The sequence below is a fragment of the Capronia epimyces genome, assembly GCF_000585565.1.
Source record: "Capronia epimyces CBS 606.96 chromosome Unknown aczIQ-supercont1.6, whole genome shotgun sequence".
In the NCBI taxonomy this organism is placed as follows: domain Eukaryota; kingdom Fungi; phylum Ascomycota; class Eurotiomycetes; order Chaetothyriales; family Herpotrichiellaceae; genus Capronia; species Capronia epimyces.
In genome coordinates this window covers 1,162,659-1,184,439 of record NW_006912909.1, presented here as the reverse complement: position 1 = coordinate 1,184,439, position 21,781 = coordinate 1,162,659, and the positions used below count along the sequence as shown (strand labels likewise).

Sequence of the window (21,781 nt, the reverse complement as noted above, 5' to 3'; positions counted from 1 at the left end):
AGCCAGCGGGCTGTAGATGCTCTATCTGGTTTCTGGATTGGACTATGCTGAGGCTCTAGCAGAAGACTGCACTGCAGGGTGGTCTTCAGGGCTCCTGTAAGACTGGATAACACACACCGTTCACGCAGCTGGGACTGGAGGGCTACTGTGTAGTCCCTACACTGACGGCTTAGGCTACTGCCAGCTCATGTGCTACTGCTAACCTGGGTCCAACCAAGGATGTCGCATGCATTACAAAGTTCGAGTCCTGCTGCTTTCTCCTTTCTATCGAAATCAAAGGCTGGGGAAATTCACAGGGACAAGTTGCCGCCTTGCATTCTTATTAGCTGTAGCTGAGACTGAGTCTGAGTCTGGATGTAGACTAAGCTCAAGGACCATGACTCCTGCAAAGCCTCGATGACGACGATGATGGTCTCCCCTCGTGTTCCAATGCTGTTCACCCGTTCCCATGTCCTCCAGCAAAGCCGACCAGGGACGCCTTTGCGTCGCAGCCCAGGCAACAAGCAGGCAAAGAAAAACACTAGAAACAAGCAATCTGCAAACGCGTGCTGTCCCTCGCTGGGAACATCGTGCATGCTGTCCTCCATAGCGCAGGCGAGGGACTGGAAAAAAAAGAAGCACTAAGAAAATTGATAGCACAACATAATCGACCGCTTTTGAAGGCTGGAATCATCATCCACCATTTCGTTTGTTTGTTGTCGGGGTTCAAGTCAAGCCTTCGTTTGTTTCTTGTCGGGTTTCATGTCAAGCCCTCAGGTCAACACCCCTCTGTGCCGTCATGGCATATCCCATCATCACGTACTCGGCGATCGACCGGGTCCACTTTCTCTTTTCTCCTGAGAAGCACCTCCACGAGTCGATTGCTTCTGGACGGTCGCGAGCGCGAGGGCGAGCTTGACGGTCTGGCTCAGTACGGTTTCCTGGCCAACTTGACCAGCTGGAGCAAGTTACATCGCACATCCGGCTGAGCGGTGAGTCTGAACTTGTTGATCTGGGCGTGGACGACGTTTAATTTGCGCTCGATTTCCGGGTCGTCGGGGAACTCGTCGAGGGCGCCATTGAGGACGTGGAGCTGTGCCGCGGTGGAGGTCAAGTCGGCGGGCTGCTCATCGTACCATTTCAAGAAAGCCATTGCTTCGCTCTCCACCACCGATGTCTTCCCGCTGACCAAGCCGTTGCAATCAGGCTTGACGCAGAAGGCCCGAAAGCCCGTCACGGGGTTGCCCTTTTCCGCCTCAGCCCGAAGTGTCAGCACACACTTATGGCAGTAGAGATGCATGCAGACGAGGATGCGGCATTTCGGCTTGAATTGTTGGCAGCGCGAGCATTTGATCAGCTCGGTGATGGGCTTGCCTTCCACATGGACGGTCTCCAGTTGTTTGATGAAGGCCGCGAACGTTGGAGTATATGCTGGTTTGTGTCATATATGTCAGTAAAGATTCCTTCGATTCCTTTGCCTAGGTATCCAAGACCGGGGAGCGTCGCTTACCTGGCTCTTTCTCCAGTCTCTGCTTCTTCACCTGCTTGGTTGGAGGGTCGTTTGCTGGGGTCGCACCGGTTTCGACGGATTCGCGTGCACGTTTCAGATTGGCAGCCGGGGTGTTTTTGGGACGAAGCATCTCTTGGCCCTTGAGAAGAGAGCCTAGAAGACCAGGGAAATTCTTTTCGGCACGAGACATGTGTGCAGGATCTGGGGCTTCGGACTCGCTGCCGGCGGCTGGTACAGCGCGAAACTGGGCATGTGGACGAGGACGAGAGCCAGGGCCGGGTCCGATGGGTTGAACAAGACGGCTGTGAGTCTGAGTTCGAGCGCCTCGCGCCAGCGGCGCAGGTGCTGCAGCTGCAGCTGCGGTGAGGGTGGTTGACATGGATTGCGCGGTGGTGGGTAGAGTCTGGACCGAGCTGGGTTCGGACTTGACACTGGGCGATCGCATGGACATCGCTGGAGGCATGGAGCACAGTCGCTGTGGCTCGTCAGCTGCGGAAGGCATGGCGGTTTCTCCGTCATCGACCGACGGGGCTTTCAACGTGGCGGCGTCGATGTCGTTGTCGCACTCCAGAACCTGAGTGGCCACCTCATGCAGGAAGGGCAAGACGTCTCCAGACAACTCGGTCATCAGGGCCGCCCCGACCACGTTGTTGTCGTCATGCTTGGCCCGGTTGGTGACGATGGCCAGGAGCGCGCTCTTGAAGTCGGCCTCGTCGCCGGCCTTGCGCCGAAGGGCCTCGACGACATTGTCATCATCGAGCACGGTGGCTCGGAAGGCGGACTGGCGCTCGGCGCGCTGGTCGATGAAGGCTTGCTGGTCGAGTTGCTTCATCATGCCCTGAATCACGCTGTCGTTGGCGGCGATTCGGTTGCGGATGCCCTTGAGTTGCGCCTCGAGCTGCGCTTGGTTGGTCCGGAGGCTCTTGGCTTCGGTATCGAGGTCCTCGAGTCGTTGGCGAAGGTCCCCTGTCTTGAGCACAGGTTGTTGTTGGCCTGTTGGGGGGATAGAAGGAGGAGGAGAAAATGAAGGAAAGTGAGGTTGAGGTGCGAGTGAACCCGCGTTCGAAGACATCGTGGGAACAACAACAACAACAACAGCTCACGTGCTCTGCAAGTGTTGTTAGAGCACGAGATAACGCAAAAAAAGAGAGAGAAGGGTAGGTTGAGCGAGGGCGGTGAAGAGGTTTTTAAATCTCTGTATCAACAAACCCACGTGCGGTGTTATACTGACTAACAGGTGTTGTGAATGTCACACTAGCAAGCAGTGAAGCAGTGAAGCGAGAGAAAGAAGATGCAGAAATTGAGAAAGACGGGCGCCCTCTTGATTCACAGACTCTGCTATTATACTGACTGGTGAACGACATCCTTTAACCCACCCATACAGAACAGGGCACGACTGATTTGTTCATGTCGTGGCCTCCTCCACCACAAAGTGCATGTAACAGGTTGGCCTTCCTTTCCAACCCCAGGCTGATGGCGGTTGTCAAGGTCGAAGCGCAGGTACAACATCATGATGCCTTGCTGATATCAATGAAGCGTAGCTGATCACTTTGACAGGAGGCAGCCTTCGATGTCAAAGAATACTTAGAAACGTAACAGCTCTTATAAGCTGAGCGCTGATCAGCGTCATATATTCGTACATCTCAAAGGTTGCGTCGCCAGGGAGCTATGTTTCCATCAATTCGGTTTCCACATCGACTGTCGGAGCTGTCCAGATTCATCGAGGCAAAGAGAGCTTTCTGCTTGACGTTAGACAAGTGGAGGGATGGTGGAATGGTCTTCTCCGATGGCCGCTTCGATTGGGACGACGAGCACGTCGACCATGACAAACAATATGACCAGAGACCTCCTGAAGTGAAGGGGGAAGGAAGGAGACAGGAGGTGTGCCACGTGGTCAGGAACAAAGGGATCAGCATAACAGAGGTGTGGTGCTCACCTAGAGTATTTGACCGGTGTCGACCTTGAACATAAGGTCCCTCTTCAAGGCTCGGCGTCCTTCATATCGCTCTTGAATCTCTCCAGCGCTCGCTGCTTTGTCTCATGCCAATCGACATAGGGCTTTGGGTACCCCAGCTTCTCAAATTCGTCTTTGTCCAGGCGATGGAAAGGATCAAAGACCGCCTTGCCCTTGACGCTTCTCAACTCTGGCACCCATTTGCGGATATACTCACCGTCGGGATCGTTCTTCTCGGCCTGGCTGATGGGGTTGAACACGGTGTAGCTGGGCTCCCAGCCCTGGGTGTTGTTGCTGAGGTCCCAGTCGATGAGCGTTTCGGCAAAGTAGCGTTCGCCACGACGGTAGTCGACGAGTAAGTTACAGTAGAGGTATGACGACACGTTCATTCGCAGTCGGTTGTGCATGTACGCCTCGGCCTTGATCTGGCGCATGCCCGCGTCGATAAAAGGCACGCCCAGCGTCCCCTTCTCCCACCGGTCATATCCTTCCTCGTCGTCCTCCCACTGCACAAAGTCGAATTTCAGGTTCTGTGGCAAGTTCATTACCGTGTGTGGCGTCGTCAGCGTCGTCTGCCGGTATAGTTCCCGAAAGACGAGTTCGCGAACCCAGCCTGATAGGCCGGCATCGGCCCCCATCGATGAAAAGTCCGCCGAGCCTCCGTTGTGCTTGCGCACTTCGATCAGCACTTCGCGCACCGATATCACCCCGGCACTGAGGTACGCTGATAGCCGTGATGTCGAGTCCTTTGCCGGGTTGGAACGTGTCACTGCGTAGTCGACTAGCTTGTCCGAGAGGAACTCGTTGAGGCGTTGCATGGCTGCAGCGTGGCCCGCAGGCCAGAGAGCGCGGATCCGTGATTTTTCCTTTTCACCAGAGAATTCTTTCTCCTTTGGAGGAGTGGGCACCGGGCTGTTGAAGAAGGATTGCAGGCTTTTTTTGGCGCCTGGGAGGTTTTTGGCAGGAGGGTGCACAGAGTCGAGCAAACTCGGATCGGCCTTTACCCTGGCCAACCAAGCCTTGTGATAAGGAGTAAATATTTTCATGGCTGTGCCGCTGCCTGTGAGCATGCTGCCTGGTTCCATGACTGTTTGGTCATGATGCAGCGAGACATGAAAGCCGGCCGGGCGGGACCCTTGCGCGTTGTTGGCTTCTTTCAAGACTTTGACGTCGCGGCGAAGCTCGTCGATTTCATACTCGTAGTTTGCAAACACGTGCGAAATGCTGTTATCCCGCACGAACCGGACAATCGTTGGCACCAGGTCGGCCCGGTTGTTTGCCTCGAGGAAGACCAGCGGGATATCCAGATTCTCCAGTTCGGATCTGATCAGGCGCAGGTTCTCGAGGATGAAGTCCGTCCTAGCCGGAGAGGTACCATGATTTCGAAATTCGGCCGGACAGTTCAGGTAGGCACAGAGCAAGGGTGCCTTGGACTCCTTAGCCAAGGTTGATGCGGCATTCAATGCCCGGTTGTCGTGGATGCGAAGGTCTTTGCTCCGGAACCAGTGGAGAACTGTCCTGGTTTCTTTGGGCGACTCTTGTGAGGCTAGGAGAGCGCTCAATTGGTCGTACGGGGTGTGTGCGTCGATTTCTTTGGCTCGTTTTGTGCTTGGGTGTCGGAGCTCTGGGTGTGGCGGGTGGCTTCTCTTGGACATTTTCTGATCTGTCAATGTGGTACTTCCAAGACTGCAAGGAAGAGAATGGCTAGCAGTGAGAGGAGGAGACGGTGGGAGTAAGGAAGAAAGGCTGGCGCTGTCCCGTCGACAGGTCGAGGTGGCTCGTTTTGAAACCTACCTAACTTGGGCACCTACCATACCACAGGTCAATTGCACGGTCATAGAAGATCGACGGAGATCGGATCTCCCACCAAACAGATCTGGCACCTTGCGCAGAAAGCCAATCCGTTTCCAGCGATCCTCACCCGATCCTCATCCCCTGGAGACGTGGAGGCTCGGAGGCTCCTTAGAAGGAGGCTGGACTCACGCATCACATTGGTGACATTGGTGACATGGCGGAAGTCATGACGTAGTAGAGACCGGAAAGGGGACGCCTCCCGCCAAGGTGAAGGTGCACTGCAGCCTGACACTGCTGATAGAACTCGCAATTGAAGTGTACGGAGTACATGTCCGGAGTACGCAACGGAAGATGCCAGGGATGCAGACCCGGAGTCCAAGGCATGTGCATGTATAGAGAAACACCTTGGTTGCCCGTTTCGCGCCGAGCTGGGCGAGAGTGTCGGCCACGGAAACCTGCAGCACTCAAGAACGACCTCCTACTCGTACCTTGTTGACGTGGCGGACAGGATTATTGACCCATCAAAATTGCCCACTTCAGACCGGCCTGTATACGGCGGTTGATTACCTATACTGGCCTGTAGAGGTGAGTTGGTATTCGAGCCATACGCACGGATGGGATGCAATTGTCAGAATCGAGGATTCATAGGGTCCAAGAGCTCGAACAGATGAACGATCGCACCTCCCCTCTCCTACGATTGCCTTAGGACAAAGTAAATGTGCACTCGCCGGCCTTTCTGACGACGACGACGACGACGACGACGCCTTTGCCGTTTCATTTGGATGGTTGGGAGCACCGGCTGGATTGAGAAGCCTCCAATATAGTGGCCGCCGCGCGGCAAACCACACATGAGCGCGTTGGGTTACGAGCCTTTGAGCAGGTTCATCGCAACGACGAATCCGAGTACGGGTGACTTCTGCTGTGTACAATAATGCACCAGACCATTACAGAGTAATTAGTTCAATTAGGACTGGAAAAGTGGGCTAAGGAGGCATGCCGGTTCGAGAAGTTATGGATCAACCATGAAAGCGCCCGGGAGATTCATCTTTGACCCTCCTGAACGGGGAGCCTGAGCCCCTAAGGGCCTAAGCCCTCCGAAGACCCGGATGGTGGTGAAGTGGCTCACCCGGCCGTTGGTGGGCTCCTCTAGGCTCCTTAGGCTCCTGAAAAGGCCGGTCGTCGGTCGAGTCTGCGCAGAGGGTCGCCGGGCTTAGTCCAGGGATCAGCCAGGGATCACCACCAGCTGGGGTCCCTGAGACCGCAACGGTCAAAGCTTCGGATATCTCAGTGTCAAGACTCAAGTCAAAGACTCAAGTCAAAATCCAAGACCCAAGAGTCCAAGTGAGATGAAACATGAGACATAAGACACAGGATTTCCTGGAAAAGAAGGCAAGCCTGCCCTTACATTATTGTACTCCGTACAAATCTTGTGCCTGACTTCGGAGATTAGAGTGCCGCGCTATGCGAACAAACTGGTTCACATGTTAGTGAGGCGATAGTCGCAACCTTTACCAGTCAAGCAGGAATCCTTTGGTGAACTTCCTTCAATTTGGTTAGGTTCAGATGAAACTTGTTCTTGTTGGCGGCGGACGACATTCCTCACTTGCATATCTACCGGCAATTCAACCGCGGCGCCCGCCAGCAAAGAAACCAGACTGGTTGGCGATAGCCGTAGTGTCTGTCTACGGCGTACAGATACAAAGTGGCACGCGGTAAGGTTTTCAGGTGGCATCTTGGCTGCATTATTAATGACATGAAATATTTAACCGCAATCTCTGGCCTGGCTCAGTCCCGACGAAGAGGGCAAGCAACCGCGAGGAGCCAGTTGACGAGGACGCAGTTCGTGAAGTCTCTGAGGGTGTTGCAATCATGTTTGGTCTCAAGCCCAGCTCTCTCCTTCTACTAACGGCAGCAAAGCCGGGCATCCGTGTATCCGACTCGAATGCATCCCATTCACTACTTGTTGGCTGCACCTGGACCTGGTTGGGTGTAATAATGACGTGCTTGGTGTCGGCCTCCAGCTTCCAGCTTGCAGCTTGTTCATTCGAAGCAGTCCATTCCTTGTCCTGCAAGGAAGCACGAAGAGCCTGATGCCACTGGTCTCTTCAAGTTGGGCGTTGATCCCCGACTCGGGCACTACATACTGACTACTGACTATGAATCCTCTGTGGCACCATCCGACATTGACATGGCTGCGGCTTCCAGAACCGCCAGGAACCAAACGTGTGGATGGAGTCGACGCAGCGGCCTGGTGCTCCCTACGCCGCGACGTCATGGCGGGGCGCCGCCGCTGCCGCCAGCGCCTTGCGTTTTGTATGCGCCTTCAACACGTGGATAGCGGAGCTTGCTCAGTCTGGTGGATATGGTCACTGGGCGCTGGTCACACAAACGAGCCCAGTTTCGTCTCTTTCGGAGTACGGACTACGAGTACAAAGGAGACTGTGTGGGAGAAAAAAAATTAAATGTGGCCGGGCGTAAAAGTCAACAGCTAAAGCCCACGCCCTGGTGTCCAAAGGCCGAACAGCCGGGAGGTGTCTTCGAGAGGTCGAAGCCCGAGGCTAAGGAGCTACTCATTCGCTCAATTTTGATGGCAGGCAGATCACTTGGCTCTGGAGTGGAACACAGACACACACACATACACAAACCCTGCACCTTGTCCTTGGACGGGAAGTAACGACAGTTGGATTCGACTTGCGAGGCACCCTGTCGTTTTCTCTTTTGGTTTTGTCTAAATAATGGCCTGACACCCACCAAATGATCGTCGCGGCAGTGCCGTCTTGGGAGAGCAGCTGACTACTGGCTCGACCAGAGGCAACGCACAAGACATGGGAGGAAGCACGGCAGAAGCTACAGACTGACGGCCTGGCCTCCCTGATTCTAAGTATTGGTATTTGACTTTCGGGACATGATAGGCTTTGATGCCCCATTCGAGATTAAGCATGCCCCGAGTCTGCCGGCACCGTGGCACGAGCATCTGATGAGACCAAACAGGAGGTTAACCCGTGAAACGCACAGGTTCACAGTGCACGTTTTGGTGCTTGCTTTCAGCATGCCGAGAACTTCCGAGACACAGGGCCACGCATAACGCAATAACATGACTACCTACCTACCTTTCCCTAGCCTTGGCCATGTCTTCGTTGGTCTCTGCGGCTTGGAGGGCTCGTGATAGCATAATTTATTTATCATTGAACCGAAAATCCGAGACGTCAAGGCTGGTCCTTGAACAAACACCTACAAGTGTGATTGGCCGGCGCAAGGTCGAAGGTCGAAGGCTGGAACTTAAAGGCCAGGTTACTGTCTAGCCGAATCTCGCTTGGAAGGTTTGACCAGGTGGGAATGATGATCATACGGACGATCCTTACTCGAGAGGTACGTACCGCGTCGCGCCAGTGTCGACTGGCCAATGCTGGTCAGTAATATCTTAGACCGGGTGGGCGAGAAGACGAGTGCTGAAACGGCTGGCCAAGGGGTGACACCTTGTCTTGGGCCATGTCAGAGCATCTCCAGCTGTGCCTGGTGCGAGGGCTGTCGAGGTCGAGGTTGCATTCGACTGCAGAGGTCTGACCAAGGCAATTAATTGATTACTATTGGGCTTTGGAGGCAACCGAAGTAAAGAGAGATGAGAGGTGCAGTAAGACCGCGACGTGGCCTCGAAAGAAAAGGGACGCCGCTGCCGCTGCTACTATTACTACTACTTCGCAAAAAGGCAAGCCCGCGACAGAGTGGCGGCGCTCTTTTCTAGACTTGGGAACCTGCTGCCTAGGTACTCTGTACCATTGTGACTGTTTATTATTAATATTTGTACTAGGTAGGTAGTATTTTACTGTTCATGGAGCGAGAATCGACCTCCTGCGGTGCCGCGGTCGGTGGTGCTCCTGCGCAGCGTTTCAGACACTAGGGTGCCCGTGACCATCCGGTCGGAGGAGAGCGCCGTGTGGCGCCTCAGCTACACACAGACGGATAAAGTAGTACGGGTGGTGCACAGGCGAATCGGGCATCAAGATTGCTGGTCGGAATAGCGGCTGCTATAATTTCCTATCCAGGAAACCGATACCGCCTCGGCGTCTGAGACCCCGATGTTACAGTACGAGTACGTCCTTTCCCCCAGGAAGATTACTAGGTACCTTAGGTACGCGCACGCCTTCAGTGTCTCTGCGGTGTCGTGTGTATCGTGAGAGTTGAAGGAGGAGTTACATCGGCATCGTCGCAGGAGCAGGTACCTAGATAGAAGAATGGAATGGTGGCCGCCCTCGACTCGAACAAGGTAAGGTCACGATTTGGAGATTTTGACTTTCTGACTTTCTGTTAGTACCCCCGTCACCGCTAGGCAGCTTTCGGGCGCAATTGAGAGAGGATTACATGGTTACCTGGTATTATTGAGTAATCCGTACGGAGTATCCGTACAACCAAGGCTGAAATTCAATCACTTGCAGCCTCTCTAGCAGAAATACGAGGTACGGATACTCACGCTTCTGCTTTCGACGTGATCGGTTCCGACGCGTCTACGGTGTACACAATGCACATACACACACACACACACACACACACACACACACACACACACACACACACACAATACGACTGTGCGGCCTCAGCTAGGTACCTACTACTGTCAACCAACCTGACTCGACAACTCAGCCAGAAGTCTCGAGTCGAGGCTGACGCTTCTGTCGGGTGCCAAGAAGGCTGCAAAATGATCGCGGTACTAGTCCCAGTATCGTGGCGGTAATCCGTGGAAACTTCATTATTATCATCATTACTACACTGAGTGAACGCTATGTTGAGACACGAGCACTGTTAATAGTTATGCCTGCAGAATTTTCAGCTCCCCTCCGGCATGCTCGACGCGTATTTCTCTGACCGACCGCAGCGCTGGGTAAATTGCTCCGTCAGAGGCCTTGTCCCTGGAATTAGGCTGATTCGTCTGGACTACAGGCACAAGCACAGCACGATGCTCTGATTTCCTGTATCCGTATAGCTGTCTGCCTGCCTGGGCCCTTTTCCCACACATCGCCCATATGGTCCTGTTGCCAGCAGGGTGCTTTAGTGGTGCCCCCTGTCTCCAGTGCTGAGGACGGAGTATGGCAGTCCACCCTCTAGGATCCTACCCAGGCTCTCAGGCGCAGCGAAACCCACACCATAACAGAGGATCGCAGTCTAGCCATCGTATCTGGCTGCGAGGTAAAACCTAGCAGGCGTAGCCTGTAGGTGGGTGGCCCATCGGTGGCCCCGGGGCACTTGGGGGTGCTTGCGTAACGGCGGGCTCTTTTGGATCTCATGGGACGTGTTCATCCACACTAACGAGTCAGACCCGGCGACCCTGGCCCCTGACGCCGCCACCGACACGCCCTGTTGGGAGCTGTTCCCGATCGACAAGCTGTGGACCGGCTGCAGAGGCCGGATTAATTGGGTGGTCGGGCAACATGGAACGGGGGGTGGCAGAAGTGGCAGAACAAGTGGATTCACCATCACAGCGGCGGCTGCGCACCGACACTAACACACCACTACTGGACGCTACGCCTGGCACGCTGCTCATGCTACGTAGGCAAATCCCGATTATTGATGAACTTGAATGGGATCAATCAATCAATCAATCCCTCGTAGCAATATCAATGAATCATTTGAATCTCGCCGCCTCGGGCCAACGTCGTGCCCAAATCCAGCAGTCACATCATCATCCTCACCCTCCTCCTCCTCTTCTCCTGGCGGAAAAATCCATCTCCTAGCGTGATCACCCACCAGAGTACGGACAAGCAATACTTCTCCGGAATACTGCCTGGCCCTGGCTCTGCCTTTGCCGAAACTGCGCTGCACAATTTTGTTCGCCCTCGCTCTTGACTCCCCGAGATAGTTAATCTCTCACATTTTTTCACACCTGACCACCATCAGTCCTCTCGCCTTCACCTAACTCATCCACCCTTCTTCTGACAATTTTTCATCTTCTCTATTCCACCTTTATCTTTGCCTCCTACCGCGTTTCGGCAACAGTTCCTAGATCCCGATTCTCGTTTTCGGCAACCGATCCAGCATATCCACTGCGGCCGCGGCAGCACAATCCTCCAGACCTAAAATCATCCACCCCCAACCCAACCCAAGACAAAACCTTCCCACCTTCCTCCCACGCCCGCCGCGCCAGACCCAGCAAAGCAGCCATCCTCTCCTGCGAGTCAATCATCCTACCCGAGAAGCTAGATCAAGGGACCCAGCGACCCTCATCTATACTCGCCTGTCCTCCTCTTCGCGTGTTGCACACAATAACAATACCACGCCCTTTCTCCCCTCCACTCTCGACAGTAGCATACACTGCCTGCAAAGCCTCCGTCAACCAGCTGCAGCCGCCTTGTCGCGTGTTCAGACGCCCTCAAGCGCTACCAGCTGCCACCCAGATACTCCGCTAAACCTTTTCCCGACTTGCGGTGTCTCCGGCTTCCCTGCGTTGCAGACATTGTTCGCTCCTCAACTCACCATTATTCTCCCTCCGAAAAATTTCAACCTGTCCTGTCCTTACTGACACCACCACCACACCACACCATCGACCCGCTTCTCATTGATACTCGAGTCTCCATCGCCCAGTATCGTCTTCCTACCTCTGTCCCTTCATCCTCACTCCATCGTCCATGATCGATTGAGATCATACTCCACCTGCATCTTCTATCCCGGTAATGGACCCCAGACAATCACTGTCACGGACAACGTCGTCCAACGTTGGAACGCCTCAAAACGCCTACAATCCCAACAACATGGCCTCTGCATATGCCATGCCTCCCTACCAGAGCAACACCCACCTTCCACCCATCAACTACTCTCAGCTGCCCCCCGCGAATCAGAGCTACATGCAGCAGCAATACCGCAACGATGTGCCGCGCTACACTTCTGCCCCCAACACTGCGCCAGTTGCTTCCCCTGCTCCAGACAATAGGTACAATTCCCACTTGAACCCACAAGGCACCATGGGTGGGCTTCCCCCGTCTTCGGTTCTGCCGCAACCCCAATCTCAGCAGCAGCAGCAGCAACAGCCGCCACCTCATCAAGGTTACCAGGGACAGCAACCGACGCGTCAAACTTACCCCCAGCCTCTTGCTCCTGCACCGCCTCGCCCCAATCTCGATTCCCTGGGCCCTGCTTACGGCCAACCCGACAATCGTCAACAGGCGTGGTCCGGCGCTGAGTCGATACCCGGCATGGGTGCGGATGTTGGTCGAGACCCTACAAGAACACACGTGGTGGGATCACAAGGAAGAAGAGGCATTTTGCCCAGTGCCCCAGGTCGTCCTCCTGTCATGCCAAACGGGGTTAACGGCTCCCCGAAGAGTGCTGTTCCCCAGAAGGATGCCGACGGCAAATTCCCTTGCCCCAATTGCACTAAGACTTATCTCCATGCAAAACATTTGAAGCGGCACATGTTGAGACGTAGGTTTACCCTCTCCCAAGTCGTGGTGACTAGCTGACAAGCGTTATAGATACCGGTGACCGGCCATACATGTGTGTTCTGTGCAATGATACGTTCTCCAGGAGTGATATCCTGAAGCGTCACTTTCAGAAATGTTCGGTCCGGCGTGGAAATCCCACAGGAGCGAGTCATTTGTCCAACCCGGCCGCCCACATCAAAAAGTCCCAGCAGGCTGCTGCTAAGGCGGCCACAGCGTCACCAGCCAGCGCAAACACGCCCTCCAGTGCAGTCATGACCAACCCTCCATTCACTTCCGCCCCCATGGGCAGCACCTCCGCGCCTACGACCAGCGCACCCGCACCCGGAATGGGCTATGCCATGCAACCTAACGGCCAGGCCGACATGCAACGCCAAGCGCAGTCAATGCAACCAGGTTCGGGTCCGGGGGGCATGGATCCCAATGCTAACAGCTCCTGGTCGATGCACAATCCAAGAAACAGTCAAATGATGTACCACTCGACTTCGACTCCTCCAGACCACTATGGCATGCAGCCAGGAGGGGGGGATGATAAGCGCAATGTCATGCCCCAACCTCACCACATGGGGGATGAGTGGAACCACATGTTTCAGCCTGGCGGCAACGAAGGGTACATGAACCCCATGTTTGGAGGTTATGACCAATCCCAGAATGATGTAAAGAAAGAGTTTGAGACTCATGAAGGTGGATCGAATGGCTACTACATTCCCTCTACGAGCCTTGGAGCTGATGGTACGCTTGGACCCCCTCTCTGGAATCTGCATGCATCTCAGCAAGACTTGTTCCAAACCAAGGTGAACTCTCTGTTAACGTTTGTTTTCCCTGGTGGAATACAGGAATCGCTCCAAGAGCAACAAAATAATCTCAACATTCAATCTTGCCTGACCGTCGAAGCCATCCAACATTTCCTCAATCTCTTCCCAAACTACCAAGGTCATTTCCCTTGGCTCCATCTACCGACCTTCAACCTCTTGACTGCCTATGACGGCCTCATCCTTGTGATCATCTGTAGTGGGGCGGTGTACTCTGACCGTGTTTCTCAAAGTCAGGTGCGAGCTCTAATGCAACTAGTGAAGCGCGCCATCGAACGAAATTCGCAAATCCTCAAAGTCCTGGAACTGGGATCTGCACGGACACCATTTCCCCCATCAGCAGTGGAGTTTGAAGAGCTTCTCGCCCTTTCAATTTTACAGTCCTTGTTTGTCTGGCATGGAGGTCCGGATGAGCGAGCCCAGGCGCGTGCGGAAAGTCGAAGAGTGTTGTACTTGGTCCGTCATTTCAATATGTTGACATTGGCTGGCCCGGACGATCCCTTCTCATACAGCTATCTTCACAACCTTCAACCAGGCGAGGAGGCCGATCCATCTTTGTGGGAATGGCGCTCATGGGTGGAACAAGAAAAACGATCTAGACTGATGTTCATGGTGTATCTTTGGGACGCAGCCCTGTGTATCTACTTCAATATGGCGCCTCAGTTTTCGTCGGCCGAGATCAAATTACCACTTCCTTGTGATGATGCGGCCTGGGAAGCTCCAGATGCGGAGACTTGCGCCCAAGCACTGGGGCTTCGAGGTCCGGCTGCCCAATCCCGGATCAACACCAGCGGCTCACTCCGACTCAAACAACTGGAGATGCACCATGCAATGAGCGCTTTACATAGTACGTCAGTACTCATGCAACCACAGACCACCAACGTCTACTCCAAGTTCATCCTAATTCATGCACTCCACGTGGAAATATGGCAACTTCAACGTCAAAGATCGTTGGCCGGTCCATCCGCTTCTTTTCAAGGTACCGGTCCTGGTGGCCCCTCTTTTGACCAGACGAACAGTATGTACAATTCAGTGGATCTCGCTCTCGCGCGATGGAAACAAGCCTGGGACGAGGATTTTTCTTTACAGTACCCACCAGACAATGGTCATCACACAGTTCCAAAGCGTCTTGGCTTCTGCCGAGATGGCATCCTTTTCTACTGGCTTGCTCGTGCCTTGATGCAGCCCAACCGGATTCATGATTGGCAGTTGCCTGCCGACCAACGACTCCAACAAGTTCTTCATGGGCTGAAGAAGGCCCGAGCATGGAGCAGCACTGATTCGGCCAAAAGAGGCGAAGAGCCCGGCAGTGTAGCCTACATTGACGATGATTATGCTTCTGCATCAGTGGAGCTGGACATGAGGAAGTTATTCCGTCCCCTGCAAACGATCTACGACAGTCCAGCCCCATCGGTCTAACAATAGCAAGCTCGCCAGCAATGATGGGGAGTACCGACATGGAGACAGTCCTATATTGACGGCTATTTGCATCGGCTGGTACTGGTTGAGGGCATTGGCAGTGACCATACGCACATCTGCTCCAGATGTCATGAAACTCGGTGGCTTCTTCTCGACCCTTTCACAACGAAAAAGCACTGCACATAGACAGGATTTACACTCTGGCTGCTCGTCCTGGACTGCAAAGCTTACGGCTTTTGCGATTCCTCGACAGAGACAGTCACAGTCCAAACGTTACCTATTTTGGCATGGAACGGCGCGATTGATTTGCATTTCTCAAGCGAGGAGAGTCTGGTTACATCATTTTCTTCCTGTTATCTGGTCAGAACGGACAAGGATATAGACGGTCAGGGTCAGGTTACAAGTACTCGGATTCGAAAACACTGGGAGGTTTCTTTAGTGTCCATGGTCTTTGCCATTCGTGACAAAGAGAGCGGGTAAAATTCAGGCAGGGTTTTTACAAAAAAAAAGCGGCAAGATGATGGATCGGCGATGGATCTTTATGGAAAGGACATGAGGTGTTCAAGCTTTTCAGGAGGATCGGGATGGCTTCGACATTGATGGCGAGGGAATGCCGTGTTACTGTTTGTACGAGGGCGTTGCGGTTGGCTTTGATGGCTTAACGTTATGGCTCCATGGCTCGAATGGCTCTTTTGCATTGTTGATTGTTGTTTTTTCGCGCCTGCATCCTGCATCGATTCACGGGGATACTTTTTTCAACGACCGAAACATGTCCTGAGGGCTGAGGCATCGAGATTCATAGGGGGCTGGGTCGTGTTGACTGAGTTCGGTTCTATTTCTGTTCTTATGGTCAGAGGAGAGGAACAGACTAGGGTGGGAGAGTTTGATACGATGGAATGGCGGTGACGGACGAGACAGGAGAGTCGAGAGCGGATGCTTGTTGCCTACTTACTATTCAGTCAGTCGCGAAACAGAACGAAAAGATTGAGGAAGACTCCTCGAGCCACACGAGCTCTGACGGAGAGGGAAAAAAACAAAAAAAACCCCAAGAAAAACGCAACAGATTTTGAGGAGCTTACTTTTTTCGAGCACATAGATAGAGGCAAAAACGCGACGCAATGAATGAACCACTTTACCCTTTTAAACAAAACTGTGTTCGTTCTCTTCCGTCAGGCTTGACGTTTTGAAATGCCTGAGAGACGAGGCCGATGTCAATTGTCTACGGTGACAATCACATCACTATCGACAGCCGCTCCGATACGTTGCGGCTTGAAGTCGCAAGGTATGAGACTCCGTCGCAGTTCAGATACTTCGCCACTTCATTGGTATATGCATCATGGCGATGGTCTCGTCAGCAATGAAGTCCGTGTAAGCAGGTGTAGTGGTCAGTCGTAATAATGATCTTTTCGCTCCCCTGGGGATTCGATGAGACCATTGCGAGTTGTGACGACCAAATCACAAATGACACTGACGCCGCCCAACTAGCCAATGAGCCCACACATATTCACGTTGCTCGAGTACTCCCAGATGACCGGTATAGTTCGCTTACCAGGGCAAGCCACGAGAATGTGGGCGGAGAGGAGCATCTTGATGTTGGCAGCGAACAAGGCCGGATCAACCAACATAGACATCCAAACGAGGCTTTAGGCTGGGGTGGAAGCTCAAGCCATTCCCAAAGCTGAACATGCCTTGAGTGCATGCAGATTATAACCCAAAGGCCATGGCTTGGTCTGTACCGTTGAGGATGACAATCGTCGTGGAGGGTTATGATACCAGCTCGATCAACATCCTCTATGCCCTTCGGTCTTTCGACGCTCTTGTGGGGCACCTTGGATCTCGATGCTTCTCCGATGGTAACCAGGCCTCAAAGGAATTCAGAAGATGAGGTATGTGGCTGGAGGGTTGCGGTCTGTCGAGATCGCGACTTGTGCTGCTTGCGCCTCTCGTGGCTGTGACTGCGCCTGATTCATCATAGCATTAGATACCTGTACTTGTCAAGTGGGACAAGACAAGACGAAGGTGGCCAAGGAGGCCAGTACACAGACATACCTAGGTTGATGGGCAAAGCCGCGGCGCGGACAGAGCAATACTAACCATCTGAGGACAGGAGGAGTGGGCGACCGGGATCTGGCCGAGCAGGCAGCGTGGTGCGGTGTGGTGCAGGATCGGGTCATGTGAAGCGAGCGGGTGGGTGGCTAAGGGCTTAGGAGGCTCCTGCTGTATCCGTAACCTGAACCAACAGGAGCCATTTAGAACTATCCGTACATGTACCCCAGAATTCCGGAAGTCCATCGTCTCCGTTCGTCGCACTAGACAAAACACCTTCCTTGCGACTCCATCACGATCGCTCTAACTTAGCTTCTTATCTGGGATGGAGTATGGAGTATAGAGTATGGAGTACGGATACTCCGTCCTGTACTCCGTACTCCGTAACCCGCTCATCATGGTGGTCGTGCCTACCGTCCTTGTGCGCCCACTTCCATCCCCGCTCGTTATCATCAATACCGGGCCCATCGCCATCTGGCATCTGGCATCTGGCGCTATCATGCCCGCATCCGCCTCCACTACCTAGCAGCATCCCCTACCTGTGTGATGATAGTGATGGTCCACTCCTCCTGCCCACTCTCTTCGGTGTCCAGACCCGGTCTGCCACAGTATTGGATAGCGGCCTCCATTTGGCATCTTCAACCAGGTCGCCGCCAAAAGTCACTCTGCTCGGCGACACCGTATTTCGTCCCCCAATTGTGCCAGATACGACAGGAACAACGACCGGACTCCACACCATGTGGCAGCAATATATTGTTCTTTGGATGGAGTGGGCAGCGTTGTACTCGGTAGCTGGGATCCGTTTCGGAGCAGTGTACGGGTTGGTTTGATATGTTATAATTAGTGATGGGTCGGCCACATCAAACGGAAGGGCCTCGATAATCGTTTCATTGTAATCACCAGCCCTGAGTGCCTCAACACCTCTAGAATGCATGGCCTTGCGGGAGAAGGTCTTATAAAGATAGACAGGCCTCGATAGCTGGACATCACAGCAGGACTACTCGCCAGTGAGACATTGGGCCCGCGTGCAGTCGCAATTGAGCATGAGTGCAAGACAAAGGCCAGAGTCGAAGAAGCAACCCACGTTTGTTCAGGGAATCACAGATCAGTTTTATATAGCCCTTTCTGCGTTCCGACAGGATTTAAGCAGCTCTTCGACTCGAGCATGAGGTCAACGCTTCGGACGATAATCTGTAGGAGTACTACTCTGGTACCGTCACTGCCGGAAGAGGCAACTGTGCCGGCGCGTCGACGGCGCGTCGCGCGTTAAGTGCCTGCATTGCGGCCGCTTTTCCTGCACACCACTCAGCCTACTCTGTACAGTCCTGCGTCGATTCAAGCGCACAACCATGCTTGTTGAAGATTAGACATGGGTTCCTTCGACACTTCTCCTCGAGCATCGAAACGTAGACGAACAGGCACCTACGCAACTAGACGGACGACATTGAACACGCTCCCTTCCGACCCAACAGACGACTCGAAGAAGAACGCCCAGAGACCTGGAAAAGGGCCCGGGCGTAACCCGCATGTGGTGTCGAACGTCTCCACGGAAAGGGAAGAAGATGACGAGGGCATTACACCCAGCGATACGTCAGCAGAAAATCGGCAACTAGCCCCAGAAAACAAGAATGCAGAGGCATGGGTGGACCGTCTACCATCCTACAATGAAGCGAAGACTCGAAAAAGGGGGATTGTAACGGAAACAAACGACGGACCAATAGAAGAAGTTTTGCAGCTGTCCGATGCTGCTGAGGCCAACGATGAAGATAAGGCTGATGAAGAGGAGCCTCCCGCGAAAGAAGATCTAGCTGTCGGACGCCCGCCTCGATCCAGTGGGAGGACCAGGCGACCACCACCACGATTTTCCTCCCCACAGGCGCGCATTGAAGTCTCGAGCTCCCGGAAGCAGTCAGCACAGAAAAGCCCCGCGAAATCTAAGCCCGCTGCTATCTCTTACGGGAATGACGTTGGAGCTGAAGCTGAGTCGCCCCAGCCAAAAAGTATACTTACGCCCTCTAGACATGGGCGCGACAAGAAAACAGGACCTCGCAAATCAGTGGCATTCGACGAAGATGAGAGACGGATCGGGGAACATTTTGGCTTCAAGGACATTGACAGGTCAACCGCCAAACCAACCAGAAAAAATAAGACCACCTCCACGTCCAAACCGTCTCCGCCTAAGAAATCGTCCATTGAAAATCGAGCAGCATCTGCACGACAAACAAGGCTAGCTGAAACATCAAGTGGAAGCGATGAGGACGGAGAAGCCAACGCTGATGGTGACGATGATGATGAAACGACATTTGACGCGGCGCCTGATGTGAGTGAGGTTCTTTCTCTGCCTACAGCCATGGAAATCCACCTTGGTGTGCAAACGGAAAAGTCAATTGAACAGGAGGACAACTTGCACGTAAAGAAAATCAAGAGCCAGATCCTCAGACAAATGACCAACCACACTCTCTGCCCCATGTCGCACCTTCAGCCCCAGTACGGCGCGCTGCACTCCTTACTCACCGCAACCATCACCGCGGGTGAATCAAACTCCATTCTTCTGCTCGGCTCTCGAGGCAGCGGGAAATCACTTCTTCTCTCACACGCCATTTCCGACTTAACCAAGTCTCACGGCGACGACTTCCACGTCGTCCGCCTTAACGGCTTTTTCCAGACTGACGACAAGCTGGCCCTCCGCGAGATCTGGCGGCAGTTGGGTCGTGAGATGGCCGTACCCGAAGACGAGACGGGCGAAGTCTCCAGCTACGCAGATACCATGGCAAGTCTGTTAAGTCTACTGTCCCACCCAGAAGAACTTGTCGATCCCGACAGCATGAGGCTTGACGAAGACCACGAACAACAAACGAATAGGGCGGCGAAAAGTGTAATCTTTATTCTTGACGAATTCGACCTCTTCACCACGCACCCGCGCCAAACACTGCTGTACAACCTGTTTGATATCGCGCAGGCCAAGAAGGCTCCCATCGCTGTCATCGGATGCTCTTGTCGTATGGACGTCGTTGATTGTCTGGAAAAACGTGTCAAGAGCCGCTTCAGCCATCGCTGGCTGCATATACCCGGTGCGAAAAGCTTGAGTGCGTTTGAAGACGCGGTCGCAAGTGTTCTATGCGTCTCTGTGGAAGGGAAAGAGGCGCTTGGTCTGACCCAGGAGGAACTGGAATGGAGGACTAGATGGAACCAGACGATCCAGGTAAGGCATGCGGAAGCACCGTCATTTCGCCGTTAGCATTGAGAATGATCAGACTAACCAGGACGGTGTAGACTCGACTGCTCCATTCGTCGACGGGTCAGGACTTGCTGAAGAAGACATTTTACAGCACCAAATCTATCTCGGACGTCCTTGCAGCGGTGTACATACCAATCGCAATGCTTAACGTACCTCCCTCGAGCGAAGAAACCCCGGTCAGCGATCAGCAGGCTCCGGGTATTCCTGGTCTTGGTGTGAGCAGCGCAGCGTCGTTGTCTCCGCCATCGCTCTTGACCTTGCTACCGCACCTGCCTACCCTGCATCTCACCCTCCTTATCTGCGCCGCTCGCCTTGAGACGATCCATAGCCTTCCGGCCCTGAATTTCACCCTCGTACATTCCCACTACACCGAACTTATCACCCGGTCGAGGATGCAGCGCTCCGTACTGTCTTCGCTGACCCGGGGCGGTGCCGTTACAGGCGCGGCTCTCAGGTCATGGAGCAAGGACACCGTGCGTGCAGCATGGGAGGAATTGGTTCAGTGGGAGCTCCTCGTGCCAGTCTCGGGTTTGGGTGGTGGAGCTTCGGGTGGCAGATTGGGTGACGAAGGTCTCGGCGGCGACGGAGTGGCAACCAGAATGTTCCGGGTCGACGTGACACTTGACGAGGTTGCATGGGCTGTCAAAGAGAAGTTGGGTCATGTAGGCACTGGTGAGGTGTTGGAGAAATGGTGTAAAGAAATGTGAAAATGCACGTCTATAAATCAATGAGCGGAAAGGATGAATCCAAACCAGAGACTCCTTTCGCTGTCGCTGATTGTAGCTAAAGAAAACGCAGCTAGTTGTTGGCCATTGGCATTTGGCCATACCAGACGGTGCAGAGAGTCGGCTGATTGAGGTTTCGGTCTCGTTTACGTACTCACCTGGATGACGGAATGGGCACCAGCACTACATTACCCTCCTCTAAATTGTAACGGGCAGCTACCTTAGGTGATGGAAACGGCCCTCTTATCTAAAGCTGACTACCTGCTTAGGGAACCCACCATCGTTTCTGCAACCTGATTCAGGTCCTGGCAAGTTGTAGACAGCCGGGAGACCTGGTGGTGATACTGGCAAGATAACCTGGATCAGCGGAACGCTTCTTCCTGCTCTGGCGTGGAAGACCGATCCTACGGAAACATTTGACCGTCGCGACGAGTAGAAAGGTGTCAATTCTCAAGCGTTCTCTCTCGTTCGGGCTCAGTGCCTCTCGCTCGTGCTATTTCAGACTAAAGGTAGCCCTCCAGCCGTGTTCAGATTTTCAGAAAGGGCTTCTTCGGCAGCACTTGCGCTGGTGAAGCAAATCCGCGTCCTGCAATGTCTCGGGTCATCTGGCAGCAACGCTTGATTGTGCATCGCCTCATCTGTCACCCCTATCACCCAATGTGTGGCACTTCCTTCTTCATCTCAATGCTCTGGCTAGGACCGTAAGCGAGCTGTGATATTGGACGTAAGATAACATCAACGTCATTTGAAACGCAGCCATAGGGGGAGTGTGATATCTTGCCCCGCGGGCGCCCAAACATGAATTTAGCGTGAAGCAGGGAACGCTGGCTGCGACCGGTACACCTTTTACCACAATCCATGATCAGACTGCTTCTCA

At 53.7% G+C, this 21,781-nt stretch overlaps 4 protein-coding genes across 4 annotated transcripts; 2 read left to right on the top strand and 2 right to left on the bottom strand.

Annotated features, from left to right (window-relative positions):
• Positions 1 to 907: 907 nt before the first annotated feature.
• On the bottom strand, positions 908 to 2,561 carry A1O3_07303 (uncharacterized protein; the record flags this gene model as incomplete). Its single annotated transcript, XM_007737413.1, has 2 exons — positions 908 to 1,410; positions 1,490 to 2,561. The coding sequence occupies 2 exons, from the start codon at positions 2,559 to 2,561 to the stop codon at positions 908 to 910; spliced, it is 1,575 nt and encodes a 524-aa protein (XP_007735603.1).
• A 908-nt stretch (positions 2,562 to 3,469) lies between these two features.
• Positions 3,470 to 5,098, bottom strand: A1O3_07302 (uncharacterized protein; the record flags this gene model as incomplete). The annotated part of the gene is made up of 1 exon (XM_007737412.1): positions 3,470 to 5,098. The coding sequence occupies one exon, from the start codon at positions 5,096 to 5,098 to the stop codon at positions 3,470 to 3,472; it is 1,629 nt and encodes a 542-aa protein (XP_007735602.1).
• A 6,801-nt stretch (positions 5,099 to 11,899) lies between these two features.
• On the top strand, positions 11,900 to 14,895 carry A1O3_07301 (uncharacterized protein; the record flags this gene model as incomplete). The annotated part of the gene is made up of 2 exons (XM_007737411.1): positions 11,900 to 12,647; positions 12,698 to 14,895. The coding sequence occupies 2 exons, from the start codon at positions 11,900 to 11,902 to the stop codon at positions 14,893 to 14,895; spliced, it is 2,946 nt and encodes a 981-aa protein (XP_007735601.1).
• Positions 14,896 to 18,310: 3,415 nt separating this feature from the next.
• A1O3_07300 (uncharacterized protein) lies at positions 18,311 to 20,886 on the top strand (the record flags this gene model as incomplete). Its single annotated transcript, XM_007737410.1, has 2 exons — positions 18,311 to 20,143; positions 20,215 to 20,886. 2 exons carry the CDS (start codon positions 18,311 to 18,313, stop codon positions 20,884 to 20,886), a joined length of 2,505 nt encoding a protein of 834 aa, XP_007735600.1.
• Between the last annotated feature and the right edge of the window lie 895 nt (positions 20,887 to 21,781).